Raw genomic sequence first — 16,726 nt, forward strand, 5'->3', positions numbered from 1 at the left:
AGAAGAGCATTTAGTTCTGACTGAAGGAAATTAACTATGATGCATGACAGCATGTCATAAGGAAAGGTGGTAGAAAATCATAGTGATTTTCCATCGGATCTCAGAAATATCTAGAAATTGGGTCCAAGTTTTGAATGATTTGTGGATATCTAAAGTAAAGGCACTATCAGACATCATGATCTATTCATCAGACCACACACCAAGACCAAACTGCCTGTGTTCACTATTTACTTAACTAGACTAGAAGGAGTGGGAATTCTATCAAAACCAGGAAGCAATGACATGTCATCTAGATGAGAGCTCTGTAATATGGAATCCTTGGACTCTGGGTGCTATGTGGATGGATTTCATGGGATTTGAACCCCTAGAAATTATATGCCAGGTTTTGTAAGCATGTGAATTTTCTGGTGAGAGCATCCATAACTTTTATCGACTTTTCAAATGTGTTCATGACTCAAAAAAGATTAAGATCCTCTGTTCTCATTTTAGAGTCAGATATGGTGAGCTAAAATCCAAGAAAGGAATCTGGCCCTAACCAATTCGGGGAGAGTCATTCGATGTGGTGGAAGGAATATTGACTTGCTGCCAGTTCTTGAGTTCCACTACTCCCCAACTATGTGCAGTGACCGAACCTTTCTGAGCTTCAGTTTCTCTGCATATCAAAAAGGGACATGAATGCCTACTTTTGAGGGGTTAAATGAGGGAACTATTATAAAGCACATGGCACACAGTCCAGTGGGTAGAAGACATTCAACAAATGTTAGCCTCCTTTCTGCTTCTTGCTAGTGGGGTTGACGTCCAAGCCATATATTTTGAGGCCAGGGATCTAAAATTTCCTGAACATATTATTGATATTGAGAGACCTCTGAAGGTTTTGCCATGAGTTATTGGAATGGATCTAAGCAAAGTCTCTTATTTTTCCTCCCAACAGAATATTTTTGTACTTGAGTGACGGTTCTCCCTGCTTGCCTTAAACTCCAAGCAATTCAACTGTCTTGATTGTTTTTAAATAACTATGAACATTTTTAATCAACGTTACATCTAATAACTCCCTCGTGTTGTGGCCATACGAGGTTTCAGACTCCAAAGTTACTGAATGTGATGATTTTTTTTTTTAACAAAATTCTGAATGTTTGTGGGATGCGAGAAGTAGTAGTTGCCAAGTATCTCAAATGAGATGATCCCCTTAATCTTTCCTGGTTGACAAGCCTGATCCTGAAATCAGTCAACTCCATTATATGTGACTGCGGTCTGTTTTTAGGCGCCAGGAGAATTTAATTCATACTAAATACAGATTATTGAAAACTGAGTAGTATCCTACCAGTTCAGATAGCTTTCCTGGAAATCTGTTCAGATGGCTTAGTTTTTCTGAACCTCATTTTATGCTTCAAAAACATGCTTTACTTTCCCTCCTGCTGCTATAGGTGAACTCTCCATGTTTCTGTCTAAAGATAACCCCTCCACTTTGAGATACCATCCCCTCTTGTGACTCAGAGATAGGACTCTAGGAATTCTTGATCCTTGATCTCACGTCATCAATTTTTCCCTTTCATTTTTTCCCACATTATTTCTCTCATCTTAAAAAACATCTCTCATCCCGCCTCCCCCTCTGTCTACCACCTGTATTTCTCGCTTCAAAAGTGCTGTCACTCTTTTCTGCCTGTATCTCTATTGCCAGTTCCTTGACCTCCCTTCTCTTAAACTCATTGTTGTTAAACTGGACCTCTACTGCTCTGTTGAAACTGCTGTTGTCAAGCAAACCGGTGGCCTCCATGCAGCTCATCTTCCTAGACTGTCAGGAGCCCTTGACAGAGTTGATGGCTCCCCCCTCATTTCTTTACTTGACTTCTCAGACGCTGGCAGCCCCATCTCCATCTCTTTTATTGATTCCTTTTAATTTCCCTTACCTCATTGAAGTGTTCCAGGGTTAAATACTTGGACTCTTTCTCGACTCTTTGAGTTCTTTCTTGATAATCCCACTTTCTTCAATCTTTGCTCAAGTGTCACCTTCTTGCTAAGTCCTTCCTTGCTACCCTACTAAACTACGAGTCCTTCCCTCTCCCAACTCCAGCACTCTCAGTACCATTTTACTGCTTATTTTTCTCCACTGTGCTCATTCTCTTCTAATATATCATTTAATTGACTCTATTTTTTAAGTAGATTACCTCTTCCAACTAGAGTATAAACTCCATGAGAGGAGGGAGTTTTCTCTGTTTTGTGCGCCTCTGTATCCTATGGTTGCCTATAAGTATTTGTTGATCGAATGAGTGAATTTATGACTGTAAAGTCCAACATCTAACCCCAAATGAATCTTCTCTAATTATTAATGCCAACAGCATGAGCACCCAGCTCTACTAGAGCACAGAAGCCCAGATAGAGTTCATGCTAGAATTTGTGTGGTACCCTTAGGGGCAGGATTGGGGGAAGGGCAATTTGAATGGAAGGAGACTCTCTTTCAAGTTCTTCTTTAAATTAAGCTACATTTTTAACTTTAATGAATGTCAAAGCTTAGTTTAGATTTATAAAAATGAAAGCTGGAAAAATCTTTGATAATCAGTGACTCCAACTCCTACCTATTGCAAAGACTGGAAGAACTTAAGTTCAATGACTCCATCCCTGATCCGTGGCAGACCCAAGGACTAAAACCACTGATTTCTGAATCTAGAGCCTGATCGTTGTGTGTTGGAATATGCTTCCAGCTTCCCCCAGAGTTGCTTCCTCTTCTGTGTTATTGAAGCTTCCTTCCCGGGGCACCCTGGGCTGCCAGGTTGCCTCCTAATTCTGCTGCCAACAGACAGTTCCAGGGGTCATACTTATATCATTTACGATATGTGGTTTCTCCTTAGGTAACCAAAATTGTTTTAACATGTTAGTGTGACAGGAGCTGTTACTTTTTACACTAGTACAAAAGATGTCACAACAGTGAAAGCTGGAGAAATCGGAGTAAAAGGTTTAACCTACAAATCACACGCGGACCTGAGAACCCAGGCTTATGTTCTAGAGGCAGAAACACATGGAGACTGGTGATGGAGGCTAGTGAATCTCAAAGGACGACTTTTGGTCTTCTGTTTTCTATTGTCTGTAGCAAAAACAAAGCCAGCGCAAAAGCATGATTTCAAACTGCCAGCTCTCTACACAATGGTTATTCATTCAAAAAGCACTATCTTTAACTGATTTATTGTATAACTTTAAAGTATGTAAGCAATTCCCCTTCTAAATGACTATTGTTATCACCAGAATTGGTTGCTGGAGTTCCAAGAGGAGCGCAGAATTTTGGATATGTGAGTACTATGAATGCACGATAGGATATTTTCTTATATATGCAAAGAAATGTTTTTTTTCATACAACTTTTAAATCTTTTAAAATGTCCTTTAATAGTGAGCCCCTACTGATCCATGCTTGTTTGCTTTCTAAAAAGGAGCCTAGATTTTTTTCTGATCTATGTGCAGAATCAGCTACATGATTTGGGGGACCCAGTGCAAAATGTAAATGCAGGGCCCCTTGCCTAAAATTATTAAGAATTTGAGGACAGTGATAGCTGGGCATGAAATCAAGGGTGGGGTTCATCTGAGCATGGGGTCCTGTGTGGCTACACAGGTCACACACCCATGAAGCCAGCCCTGTCCTTGTGCATAACCCAGGAATAATTGCAGAGGATCCCATTGTTGACATGATCAGTGTTTTAATATGACTCGTATGGTAAAAATAATAAAACCAATTGTAATTTCATTACTGTATTAGTTTCCTAGGGCCACCATAGCAAGTGAACACAAACTGGGTGGCATAAAACAAAATAAATTTATTTTCTTACAGTTCAAGAGGCCAGAAATCTGAAATCAAGGTGTCGGCAGGGTCGCACTCCCTCCAGTGCACTTGGGGGACGATTCTTCTTGCCTCTTTCAGCTTCAGGTGGCCCCTGCCTTTCCTTGGAGTGGCAGCATAGTGCCAATCTCTGCCTCGGTCTTCATATGGCCTTCTTCCATCTGTATCTATGTGTGTCCTCTTCTTTTCCTATAAGGACACCAGTTGTTGGATACAGAACCCACCTAAATCCAGGATAACTTTATCTCAAGATCCTTAGCTTATTTCATCTGCAAAGACCCTGTTTCCAGATAAGGTCACCTTCTGAAGTTCTAGGTAGACATGAATTTTGGAGGGATAATGTTCCAATCCATTATAACTAGTTACCACCAAAATAGGAAAAGAAAATAAGTAGACCTTATGAAAAGAAAAACCTAGATTTTAAATAATGTTTATTCCTTTTAAAGTCTTGTAGACTTGGAATATCTGTAGATTTGGGGTTGGCTGAATAGAATTAAAAGGAATATTTTTGCTATATGGATAACATTTTAAAATTTCCTATTTTTTTTGCAGAGAGCCAGAATCATACGCACATAAATGAATTTAGATAAAAATCCTGATTAGATCAATTAACTGATCATCAGATTAATTGCTCTCAACATTCTTGAATTCAAATTTTATTTCTCCACTTCAAATGAATAAACATACCATAAACAAAAAGTTCAGTTGGATTTTGTTGAGATCATTCTTATGGACTTACATTTTTGTTTTACATGTAGCTAATCATTTATCACTCTTCACAAAAATTTTTAAATGATACAAATTGTCATTTAAATAAATGTTCTCCAATTCTATGTCAATGATGTAACCTGTCTAATTTCTGTGATTTCAGGTTTCAATCATCAACTCCACAGATATGACCTTCATTCAGAATTTCACTGGTGAACAGGTAAAGACATTCTAATATCAAATAATGAATGTTACTCTATATTAATATTGTGATATTAATTTGTTAATATTTATATAATTTATTTGTTCATAAATAAATATTATTTATTAAATAACATAACCGTGCATCAGGCAGACAAGATCCCAGCGCTCATGCAGCTGTGCGGGGAGGCAGTTGAGGGGTTGACAGTTAAATAACAAGCAAATAAATGCCCATGATAATTTCAGATTGTGACAAGTGACATGCAGGCAGAATATGCTCCTTGAAAGCTAAAATGCCACTAACTGCTGGGATCTGAGAGCAATCCTGTTCTATTTTGGCCCTGTATGTAGTGTGCCTGCTGGTGTTTTCTAGATACCCGCCTTCCCTCTGAGAAGACACAGGCTTCTCATAGGTCCCACTGTATTGGTCGGAGTCAGTGGGCCTGGACTCTGCCTCCCTTCCTCACTGTGGCTGGAGCCCTCCCCTGACCTCAACATTATATGGAGGTTGACAAGCTATCTGGTTCTGGTCCCCTCCTCCCGGGGCCTCGATATTGCTCCTCACCCACTTTCACTGGCTGAGGTCTCATTATGAATGGATCAGTTGCCTGCAAACAGGCTGCTGTCGTCCTGATCTAACATAGCCAGAGGTCACACTTCATCCTCCACCCTGGGTTTTCCTGGGTATTGTGACCTGTTGAAATTTGCCACATTTCTGTAAACAGTGAATGTGGTATTGCCGTCTAAGGGAGCCACTCGTGAGTTGAATTAGTTTCTCTGGGCAACCAATTTTCTCTCCTAACCACCAATCCAGGTTACTGAGCTTCTAGAAAGCCTCACATTTGAATCTGGCCAAGTTACATCTTGGCCTTCAGAATCATAGTTTAAGATCCTGAAGTGCTCGACTCTTAGCTAGAGATACAACTTTGGAATAACATATTTACCAAGCAATTTTGATTAATCGAGTCTTTTAATGAATGCAGAGCATTTTTGACATTTTCCTCCCAAAATTTGAGGCTTTAGTCTCCCCATTACTCGGCAATCTTCACCAAAGGATTTAACAACATCTCTCATGATAATCTTATGGCAAATATGGAGAAATAGGCTGCAATGATAAGGAAGTTGGATGGATTTATCAATTTTGAACAACTCTTTCCAAGCAGTGATAATTAATGGTCTAATGAAAATCTGGCAAGACTTCTCCTTTGTCCGGGTCTGTTTTACATTTTTGTCATTAGAAGCTCTTCACACATTGTTAAATTTGGCCTCTCTATAACTTCTCATCCTCAATAGCACCTAGTTCTGCAATGTTGAACCTCGGAACTTAATGCATAAATGATGAAATTTCTCTGCGTGAAGGCCACACACCACACCAAGAATAAGAATGTCACTGTATATATTTGAAATAGAGAAAAGAGGTTGGAGAATTGAGTTGTTGAGTTATTGCACAACGTAGTTAACTCATGCATTCACTTCCTCTGCAAAGAGTATTTGGCATCTGGCACCTGTGTCCTAGTCTGTTTGGGTTGCTATAACTAAAATACCATAGATGGGTGACTAAAACAACAAACATTTATTTCTCACAGTTCTAAAGTCTGGGAAATCCAAGATCAAGGCTTAAGCAGATTCAGTGTCTGGTGAGAGCCCACTTCCTGGTTCATCCTGGTTGACAGCTATTTCACTGTGTCCTTACATGGTGGAAAGGACAAGGGAGCAATCTGGGGTCTCTTTTATAAAGGCACTAATCACATTCGTGAGGGCTCCACCCTCATGACCTAATCATCCCCCAAAGGCCCCGCCTCCTAATAACATCACATTGGGGATTAGGTTTCAACATATGAATTGGAGAGGGAGGAACAGAAACATTCAATCCATAGCAATAGTATGTTTGAAATCGAGAAAAGAGGTGGGAGAATTAAATTACTGCCCTTGTTAACTTATATATTCATTCCCTCTGCACAGAGTATCTAGTACCTGGCACCTACTTTGAGCCAGACACTGGTCAGGCAGTGCAGATGGAAAAGTGAACAACACAGACCAAAGTGTCTGCCTTCTGTGGAGCACACTTTCTAGAGGATTGTAGGCTGATTCAATTAGTAGATGATGGGAGGCCAAGTCAGCTAAAGCATTGGATGGCAGAATATGGAAACAAAAAATCTTGGCACGCTGAAACTATGAGCCAAATCTGAAAAGATTATAAATCTTGAAAACATAGATTGAAAAACAAAAACTTAAGAGCTAAAATGTGGGGAGATTAAGGCACACTAGTTATACCCAGAAAGACTTAGGAAGTCTAGTTGACGATAAATTCAATGTGAATTGTTAATGAGACACAGTTTCCCCCCCAAATTAAAACAATTTTTATGCTTCAGTAATATACAGAACCCAAAGCAGGGAGTTTATATCCTACTTACTACTCTTCTCCTGTCAGTGTGCTCACGGGGTATCATCTTTTCTTTGATATCGCATGTGGTACCTCTAAGGAAGAGGGACCAGGATGGTGAACTAGCTGAAAATATTTCATATGAGATTCATATAGATAAGGAATTAGATTTCTACTGTGAGGTTCACAATTGCAGAACCAGGTAGGATTAAGGACTAGAAGTTACAGAATAGCCAGTTTTAGCAAAGAACTTTCTAATAATTGTGTCCACAGATTGAATGGGCTGATTGTTGAACATCTCCAGAGGATATCCAAGCAGATGTCAGGGGTCTTAAGGGAGAAATTATGCACCGGGTCAGGGGTTGGACTAAATGACACCAAGACTCTGTCCATGTCCAAGAGTCAATGAATTTAAATGCAAAAATGTGCTGCAGTGACATTTATCTTTCAGGGAAAACTGAAAGATGACTAAAAAATGATTTTTTGAACACAAAATATGTCGTCTTATGGTTTCCCTTTGCAGATGGCATCTTATTTTGGGTATACGGTTGCAGTATCAGATGTTAACAATGATGGGTAAGTTTATAAGAACTTCCTCCTCACCCTGTATTATATTCATCCATAAAGATGTTATATTTTTAACTTCACGAAATACATCCTTCCTACTTCCTCAACAGGATAGAGGCTCTCTTGTTTTAACTATTTTTGGTTCAGGGCAAGAAGCTACATCTACTAAAGAATTATCTGTCATCCTGTTTTATATCTTTACTGGAATTTTCTGCATCTGCCACTTCAAGAAAAAGACGTTTACTTAGTTTTATCTTTATTTTTCAATTTATGAATTGAATAGTTCTTGGCCATTCAAAATCTGTTGCCGTTGAAGAATTTTCTCCCCTGTCTCTCTTCACCCCACGCTATGTGATATATTCATAAAACATTTGGACGGAAGTAAATATGTTTTCTCCTGACATTGCTTTAACCAACATAGTAGTAACACCCACGGAGAAGATGAAATAATAATGTTATTTTTTCAGCTTATGGCAGTAAATTACAAGTGAGCTTGGATCAAACAGCATGATAAGTTATGGTTATGTTTAAGTCATTACTTCAAAAATAAATTAGTATTAAACATCTCTTTGATTCACTAAAAGCACCTGACAGATAAAACTAAGAAAACCAATAAAATTGAGATGAACTGATTATCCCTCCAATAAATATTGTTAGACCACCTACTATGTACCAGGCATTGTTCTTGGTGCCCAGAATATAGTGACGAAGAAAGCAGAATAGGTCTCTGCTCTCGAGGAGCTCACATTTTTATAGAAAACAAATATCTGAAGAATCCTGACAATGATCCAGGATTGGGCTAAGCACTTTTGCTACATCATAGACAGACATTAGCTGTGACCTTCGCATAGCTAGAAATGTACTTTATATATTATGTGGTGGCATGTGATTGGAGATAAACTTGGTAACTTGTGAACCTTTTGGAAAATATCTTTTTATTATTCTTTCCTTCCACGGATACTTCTTAAGCATCTACTGTAAACTAGCACTGTCTAGGTGCTGGGATATAGCAGAGAACAATATAGAAATCTCCACCCTCATAAAGGTTATACTAGAGTTGAGGGCTAGGAGCTACAGACAAAAAATAAGTCAATCAAGTCAAGAGTATGTTAGATGGTGATGAGCACTGTGTAGGAAAAAAAATAGAAGAGCTGAAGGCAAACAAGATGTCCTGCCGTGGGTAAATGTATAAGCATACTGTGGGACATGCAGACACTGAGGTATTGTTCAGTGCTAAAAAGAAATGAGCTATCAAGCTGTGAAAAACTTAGAGAAAACTTAAATGCATATTGCTAAGTGAAAGAAGCCAGTCTGAAAAGCCCACATACTGTATGATTCCAAATATATGATATTCTGGAAAGGGCAAAAATCTGGAGAAGGTGGTTGCCAGGGGTCAGTGGGGAAAGGAGGGATGAATAGGCAGAGTACAGAGGATTTTTAGGTAAGTGAAAGTACTCTGTGTGATACCACAGTGGTGAATCCAAGTCATTATACAGGTGTCCAAATTCATAGACTGTACAGCGCCGAGAGTGAACCCTAATGTAAACTACGGACTTTGGGTGATTATGATGTGTCAATATGGGTTCATCGATTATGACAAATGTACCACTCTGGTGAGGGATGTGGACAGTGGGGGAGGCTGGGCACATGGCGGTAGAAGGGAGTATATGGGAACTCTCTATACTTTCTGCTCAATTTTACTTTTAACCTAAAACTGCTCTAAAAAAAAAGCCTATTAATTAAATTTGCAAAAACAAAAACAAAAAGGGGATAGAGACTATGGGGAGGGATGCAATTTTAAATCAGTTAGATACGAAAGGCCTCGGTGTTAAGGTTATGATTGGGGAAAGATCTGATGGAGGTGAGGGAGCAAGTCACCGCGGTATGTGAGGAAGAGCATTCAAATTCCCGGAGGCAGCAGCTGCTGGCATATTCAAGGAACATGCGAGAGGCTTGGAGAGATAAAATTGGGGCACAGAATCATGATGGTTTGTGAGCTCCTGCCTTTACTTCAACCTGCTTTACACAGTGCCACACAGATTCTGCCATGGATAGAATGTTCCAAGAAGGATGCATCATCTTATGAGCCACTGGAGGATTCTAAGCCAGGGAGTAGGCTGCTCTGACTTTGGTTCTAGCAGGCGTGCTCTGTCTGTTGGGTCTCCATGGCCGTGAGACCTCCTGGGATCCCGTTGCCACAACTAGCTGAGGCAGGACAGCGGCTTGGACCAGAGCAATAGGAGTGGCAAGAAGCAGAAGTGGTTACACTCTGGATATATTTTGAAAGTATAGTCAAATTGCAATCTTATCCTGGAAGCAGATAATTTAAAATTAAATTGCTTTAATCTTCAGCTGTCTGGGTTATGAAAGAAAAGTAACAACTAGGATCACCATTCACAATTTCCAACCTGGATGTATTTGTCATCAAAGCCTTTTAGCAATTTAGAAAGAAAATGGCTAAAGAAGAACTTGAGTCCAAAATATGGCATGTTGTCCAGATTTAGGAAGCCCATTCTCTAGTGAAAACAAAAAATCCCACAGTGGCCTTTGTGATACACATAGACACAAGTCTCTCAAAAATGGCGACACAATTAGCACAAGGGTTTCCCCCCTGGGAGCCAGGCAGCATTTGATAAGGCACAGATTAACTCAACGTGTTCCCTTCCGTAGTTCACTCTGTTTTGAATCCTTTCACCTCTCCCCCAGTTTCACAGTGTGTGCCCTGCAGCGCACTGTCTCGCATTCACTCTAGTCTATAGCAAAGTTTTGTGACAATGTTTATAGTACGTTTTTTGCCAGTTAAGAACAAAATAGAAAACTTGTGAGAAAAGGACATCGTTGGTTTCCTGCTGATCAAAACAACATGGTAGTCACAAACATGGGAATTTTCTGGTGATGATTTGTTCTTTCTTGATGTTCTTAAAAATTGCTATGCATGCTATTTCTTTTTTCTTAGGCAGTATATGCTGAATTCTTTAGACTGCATTGAAAAATGCATCCATTATCTTAATATTGCCATTCTTAAAGATAAAGTGCCCGTAGATTCTTAGTCTGCATGTAATTTGCTGTTTTTCATTACTGAGGTGCTATGTAAATTCAAGGTCTTATTATCAATGAGTATGTTATGAAGTCATTGAGAACCTTTCATCCCAACTGAAGATAGACAACTCACATAAAGTCTGCGATTATAATAATGAAGATATAATCTCCTATTGTCTTTGCAGCACCTGTGTGTCTAGAACAATCACTTGATACTGTTGGCTTTCAAATAGACACAAACAAGGAAAGCATGGCATTTTGTGTTTCCTGCATTATCTTTGATCCCAGGATGGGGGCCTGAAATCACTAATAACAGTGACAACTGGTGTCCTCACCTCCCTGGATTGGTGCTCATCCTCAGGGATGGGACAAAACAACCCATCAGGGCAGAGACACAAACCTTTAGTCCTTCAGAATCTTAGCAGAAGAAGAAAAGAAAGACAGTAAATCATACGTGTGTCAGTGACTTTTCCTGAGCTCCTGTGACGGCTCCATGTCAGGCGCCATGTGGGCTCGTTTTGAGAAAGAGTGCTTTTGTCATTCTCAATTTCTGACAAGATTTCTAGCAGACATCCTAAGGCTGCATGGGGTTTTGCTCTAAACACAAATGATTATCTCAAAGTTTTCCTGAATGTTATATATCTGGTCTGCCGAGTGTCTTAGCAGTTCCAAATGCATAAATCTCTATTCTCCACTGAAACTATTGTAGGACCTAATATTGCTATTAAGCAACAAAATTTTATCATGCATGATTAGCAGACAATGTTTTTTACCTCTCGAAGAGCTTCCATGTGTGATACGTCTAATAACACAGGACAATCCATACTACAATCCGGTGAAGCTATCTAAAATTCATCATGAGGAAACTGAGGTGCAGAAGTTAAGTGAATTGCCCAGGATTGCACAGTAATTAGGGGAAGGTCTTGATTAGTTCCCAGACCTTCTACTGACTTACCCAACAATTCTTTCTTTACTACATGTGGAGAACTTTTTAATGAGCTTTATAAAATACCTAGTAGGGAAAATATGTATCTAAGTTCAGCCTTCAAGTGTTTATGATCTGTCAGTATTAGCAATTTTCAATCTAATGGGTGAGTAACATGACTGGCATGCTTTTCACTTACTTTTAAAAACTGGGAAATGGGATAAATTAGTATATTAGTCACTGAAGAAATCCAATAACCTTTTTATTTTTTTAATAAAAATTGTTTAAGGTGTACAACATGTGTTTTGATATATATATATATATATACATATACATAGCATATATGATGTACATATATGTCACATATGTGTAATGATCACTACATTGAAGCTGATTAATATATCCATATAGGTGATCCATCTATATCCCTGCAACTATGTAATCCATCCTTCACATAGTTATCTTGTGTGTGTGTGTGTGTGTGTATGTATGATGAGAGTACCTGAGCTCTACTCTCTTAGCAAATTTCCATTATACAATACAGTATTATTAACTATAGTTAATATAACCATGCAGTACACTAGATCTCTACAACTTATGCATCCTACATAACTGCAACTTTCTACCCTTTGACCAACATCTCGCCATTTCCCCCATCTCCCCATCCCTGGTAACCACCATTCTACGGTCTATGAATTCAACTTTTTTAGATTCCACATATATGTATGCACATATAGATCTGTCTATCTATATGTGCATACATATATGTAAAAACATATAGCTATGGTCTATATACACATATAAAATCCATATAGATTCCAATAACCTTAAATAAGGATTGTGATAGAAGAATAACCGGTGTATGTGTTTAAGTGTTTTACTCTATTTTGGCTATTGATAAGAATCTACATTCCTATTGCCTAAGTGTGCATTTTATTAATTTCCATTATTTTTATAAACAAGGTCTTCCACTTTATAAAAATGTAAAATCATAATGTCAAAGTTATCTTCACCCAAAGAACTTTAAGATTGTCTTTAATGATGCTAAAAACAACTGACTGATGAGGAACATTCAGTTATAAATAGTTATTAGTGTCATGGCATATAAGAAAACTCAGTTTGCTCCATGATCTTAAAAATAGCCGCAGTGATGGGCTGCATTTCACTGAGTCATTGGTTATGATTCATAAATGACTTTACAGACTCTGTAACTCCTACATTTTTTTTCTAATTCACAAAGCCCTTTCTAGCTTTCCCAGCGTTTATCAGTGATCAAAGAATAATCAGTGAGCATTAATCACCCAGCAGACTTCAGTACTAGAATCAAGATTTAATTCTCACTTTTTACCTAAATTCCTAATTTTCCAATAGCCTTTTTTTTTTCAGGCCTGCATCTTTTAGACCCTGGATCTGAGTGGGTGTTGTGCATTGATTCAGAACATCACTTGGCTAGTTGACTGTTCATAATTCAGAAGTTGGGATTCCCCGCATTTTGTGGTGTTGAACCAGACTTTCCTTTCTCCAGCCGAGAGATAATAACCACTGTTGTCCATGAGGCTTCCTAGTGAGCATTCTTTGACAACATACATCATCTACTCTACCCACTATGCAACAAAAGCAAGGTGCCTAGGAATGCTCCAAAATCTCACCATCAGGAAAAAAAAGACAGTGTCATTAAGTAATGTGACCTAATAAGTAAATTGGTGGGAATTTTCTCCAATAATTTTTATTTAAAAAAATCGCCAAGTATTATGAGCAGACTCCAACAGCTTAGACCGAACAGTCATGTGCGTGCTGTTTGGTGGTTGACATAGTCAAGCCTGTGACTGTTTTGAAAATATAAACAAGCTGGCGAAATTAACTTCAGTTTGGTTATCTTAAGACAGCCAGAACTACAGACTCCGTCAATGTAAACTCTGTAAGGAATTTCTAGACAAACTTCACAACAAATGGAGACGGTATTTTTCATCTTGAACCTAAGCAAGCTGTTTTCTTCTTATGGCTTTTGAAACTTGTGGTATTTCTACTATTTCAGAAATTCACAGAATTATAATTAAATCCATTGGGTTGTTTCTAGCCTCTGCAGGGCCAAAAGGAGCTAAATTTAAAGAGATTCTTAGCAATTAACTTGAGAGCATTTTAGAGAAAATTTATTTAAAAGGAAGCAGCTTTGGCTAATTGTGTTTTTGTGTTAGATTTAGTCCAAGTATGTTCTCTCAGACAAGTTATATCGTTATGATTCAATTAAGTAGAAAATCTAGAAAACCAAAACACAAAGAAGTTGTGAATTAAACTGACTTGTGTAATGTAATTGATAAGCTGTATTAGTTCTTGCCTATCATAAAACAATTAAATTGATTAAATATCAACTCTGGTAATATCAACTCTCCTAATCTGCATGGTTTTAATAAATAACAGCATTCTGAAAATCAGTCACGGACATTAGCATGCAATATGTACTATTGGGAAAAAAGAAACAGTTTACATGTTAAATCAACACAATTAACACCATCTGGCTACAGAAAACTTGAATTCAGATTCTTCATACTGAATATTCTCATCAGTGGTTTCTCTCACCCTCTCTGTCTTTATCACTGTATTAATGCTTTGCTTTTCAGGAAAATATAATGCTTTTATCTCAAACAACACGTGAAGGATAAGAAATTGAGCCTTGCATTGTATTATATTAGAGTGGATTAAGACATTAAAAAGAGACACAAATAAAAACTGTGTGAATGCTACACAGAGATTTAAAGAAAACTATACTTAAACATTAAACATTTCAGATAAAATGAAATTTACTGTGTATATCCTACTATTATTAAATGCCTTTACACAGTAACTTAAATCTTATCCCAAACTACCAACATGACCCAAACAGCGAAGATGCTTTTTAGTGAAACTGTTACATATCAGAAAGTCACTATCAGAATATGTATCAGAAAGTCAGTGAAAAACATCTTTAATAATAAATATTGTAAAACTTTAAACTTGAATTGGGCATACAGTAAAAAATGATCTGACAAATAAATTTTGAAATAGCCTAATAGCACATACAACCCTCTGCAGTGACTTTTTGCCTTGTGATCTGGAATAAAAAAATACATTTGCCATTGCAAACCAGTACATACACACACATACAACTGAAACAAAAGTTTCATGGAACAATATTTACCCTTATTATGTGTAAGCCGTTCACTCTGATATTTTCTATTGTATTCTATTTTGTTTTTAAAAATTGCTTGTCAAGACCCATTCAATTGATTTCACAATCCACTAATGAGTTGCAAATCAAGATTTAAAACACCATTCTAAACAATAGTAGTCTTAAGTGGCTCTTTTGTTGCTAATATAAAATCATATTGACACTAAGTGCGAAATATTCTACAAGGCACATTGTACCAATTAACTCTAAGACAGTTATTGTCTCTCACCCTTATGAGAACACAATTATAAATTAAAAACAAATGCCTTTCTCTTTTTTTGGCCTTTGGAAAATTTTAGAAGACTTACACTTAAATATCTAGGAAAATATAAGAAAGTAAATCAGTGCTGTTGTAATACTCCCAGAATCCAAAGAGTCCTGGGATGTGCTATCTTTCACAATGATAGGTCGAATAATTTCCTGTTTCTAGAACTTAGTGTTGCCAGTGAGAAATGTACTGAGCCAATTGTGTCAGTCCCAAGTCATGTTCATCCCTCAGGGACCAATTATATGGCTTTGTTCCTTCTTTATAGAACGAGAAAATGGCCCCGCTCAATCTCTGCAGTAGAGAACCAATGATCTTAGACATCTTTGAACTATAAGGCAGCAACACACACAACTGGGTGTTTAACAAATGAAAGTAATATTCATACTGGCTTCATACTGGCAATAATAATAACAGAAAGAAAGGCAACCAGGTTTCTGCAAGGGAAGTCCAGGGGCTGGAAAGGGGCAATCCTTGCTCCTCTTAGCCTGAAGCACAGTAGGTTGGCAAGCAATGGGATTTGTTTTTTAAGTAAACGTACCCAGAACATTTTTAAGAAAACGTTTTACCTAAGTATAGCAATCCAACTTATGTTTTGGAATCTGAAACCAAAATAATAGCCATTCCTCGGGTCTGTCTATCACAGCCCCCACTTCCTTCTTACAAGTTGGCCAAGTAACAGCTCAAGGGCTTTTCCATGTGTTGTGTCTCCTACTGTGGGAGACAAGTAAGAGCCTATTCTAGAAGTGGCTCGAAGTCCCAGACTATCCCAAAGTTACATTTCACCTTGTTTCTGGCTCCTACAAGGTGGGAAAGCGAGAAGGGGAATGCATTTTAACAGGAACTCTTTCTGTTAACCTTGGTATAATGTAAAAATACTGTGTATTCCCTTCAATGGCTAGCCCAGTGCCTTCATAATACCTATCATTTATTAAATATCATTGTCTAACTTGTGTGTATGTGTGTGTGTGCACATTTGTAGAGAAAGAGACACACGCAAAGAGAGAGATCTTTAGTGATGTATCCACTGCAGTAACTTATTTCTATATTCACATTTTTGAGGTAATGTAACTTGTTCAATACGACACAACTAGTTACTAAAAGATCCAGGTTTTAAATCTAGATCAAAATGACATCAAAACTCATGCTTTTCTCATCTCTGGACTCAACTTACTTTTCCAATTATCTTTTTTTTTTTGTTTTTTGTAGTCTTTATTTCTTTTAGAGTAGTTTGGGTTCATGGAAAAATTGAGCAGGAAGTACACAGAGTTCACATATCCTCCCTGCCCCCTCCACCCTCAGATTCCACTATTATTAACTTCTTTCATTGGTGTGGTACACTGGTTGCAATTGATGAACCCATGTTGATACATTATTGAATAAAGTGCATAGTCTGCATTAGGGTTCACTCTTTGTGTTGTACAGTTCTATGGGTTTTGTTGACTGCCTAGTGTCATGTATTGACCTACAGTATCATATAGAATAGTTTCATTGCCTTAAAAATGCCCTGTGTCCCACCTATTCATCCCTCTCACTTCTCTTTCCCCTGCCATCTACTAATCTTTTTACTGTCTCTACAGTTTTGCCTTTTCCAGAGTGTTATGAACTTG

At 38.0% G+C, this 16,726-nt stretch overlaps 1 protein-coding gene across 1 annotated transcript in view; it reads left to right on the forward strand.

Annotated features, from left to right (window-relative positions):
- The window catches only part of ITGA8 (integrin subunit alpha 8), a 165,374-nt gene that overhangs the window by 39,200 nt on the left and 109,448 nt on the right, over nt 1-16,726 (forward strand). The window contains exons 9-11 of the mRNA XM_070601080.1: nt 3,238-3,281; nt 4,695-4,751; nt 7,639-7,691. Of these exons, the coding sequence (XP_070457181.1) occupies nt 3,238-3,281; nt 4,695-4,751; nt 7,639-7,691 (154 nt within the window). The remainder of the gene's footprint in view (nt 1-3,237; nt 3,282-4,694; nt 4,752-7,638; nt 7,692-16,726) is intronic.

This window comes from Equus przewalskii, chromosome 30 (genome assembly GCF_037783145.1).
Source record: "Equus przewalskii isolate Varuska chromosome 30, EquPr2, whole genome shotgun sequence".
NCBI lineage: Eukaryota > Metazoa > Chordata > Mammalia > Perissodactyla > Equidae > Equus > Equus przewalskii.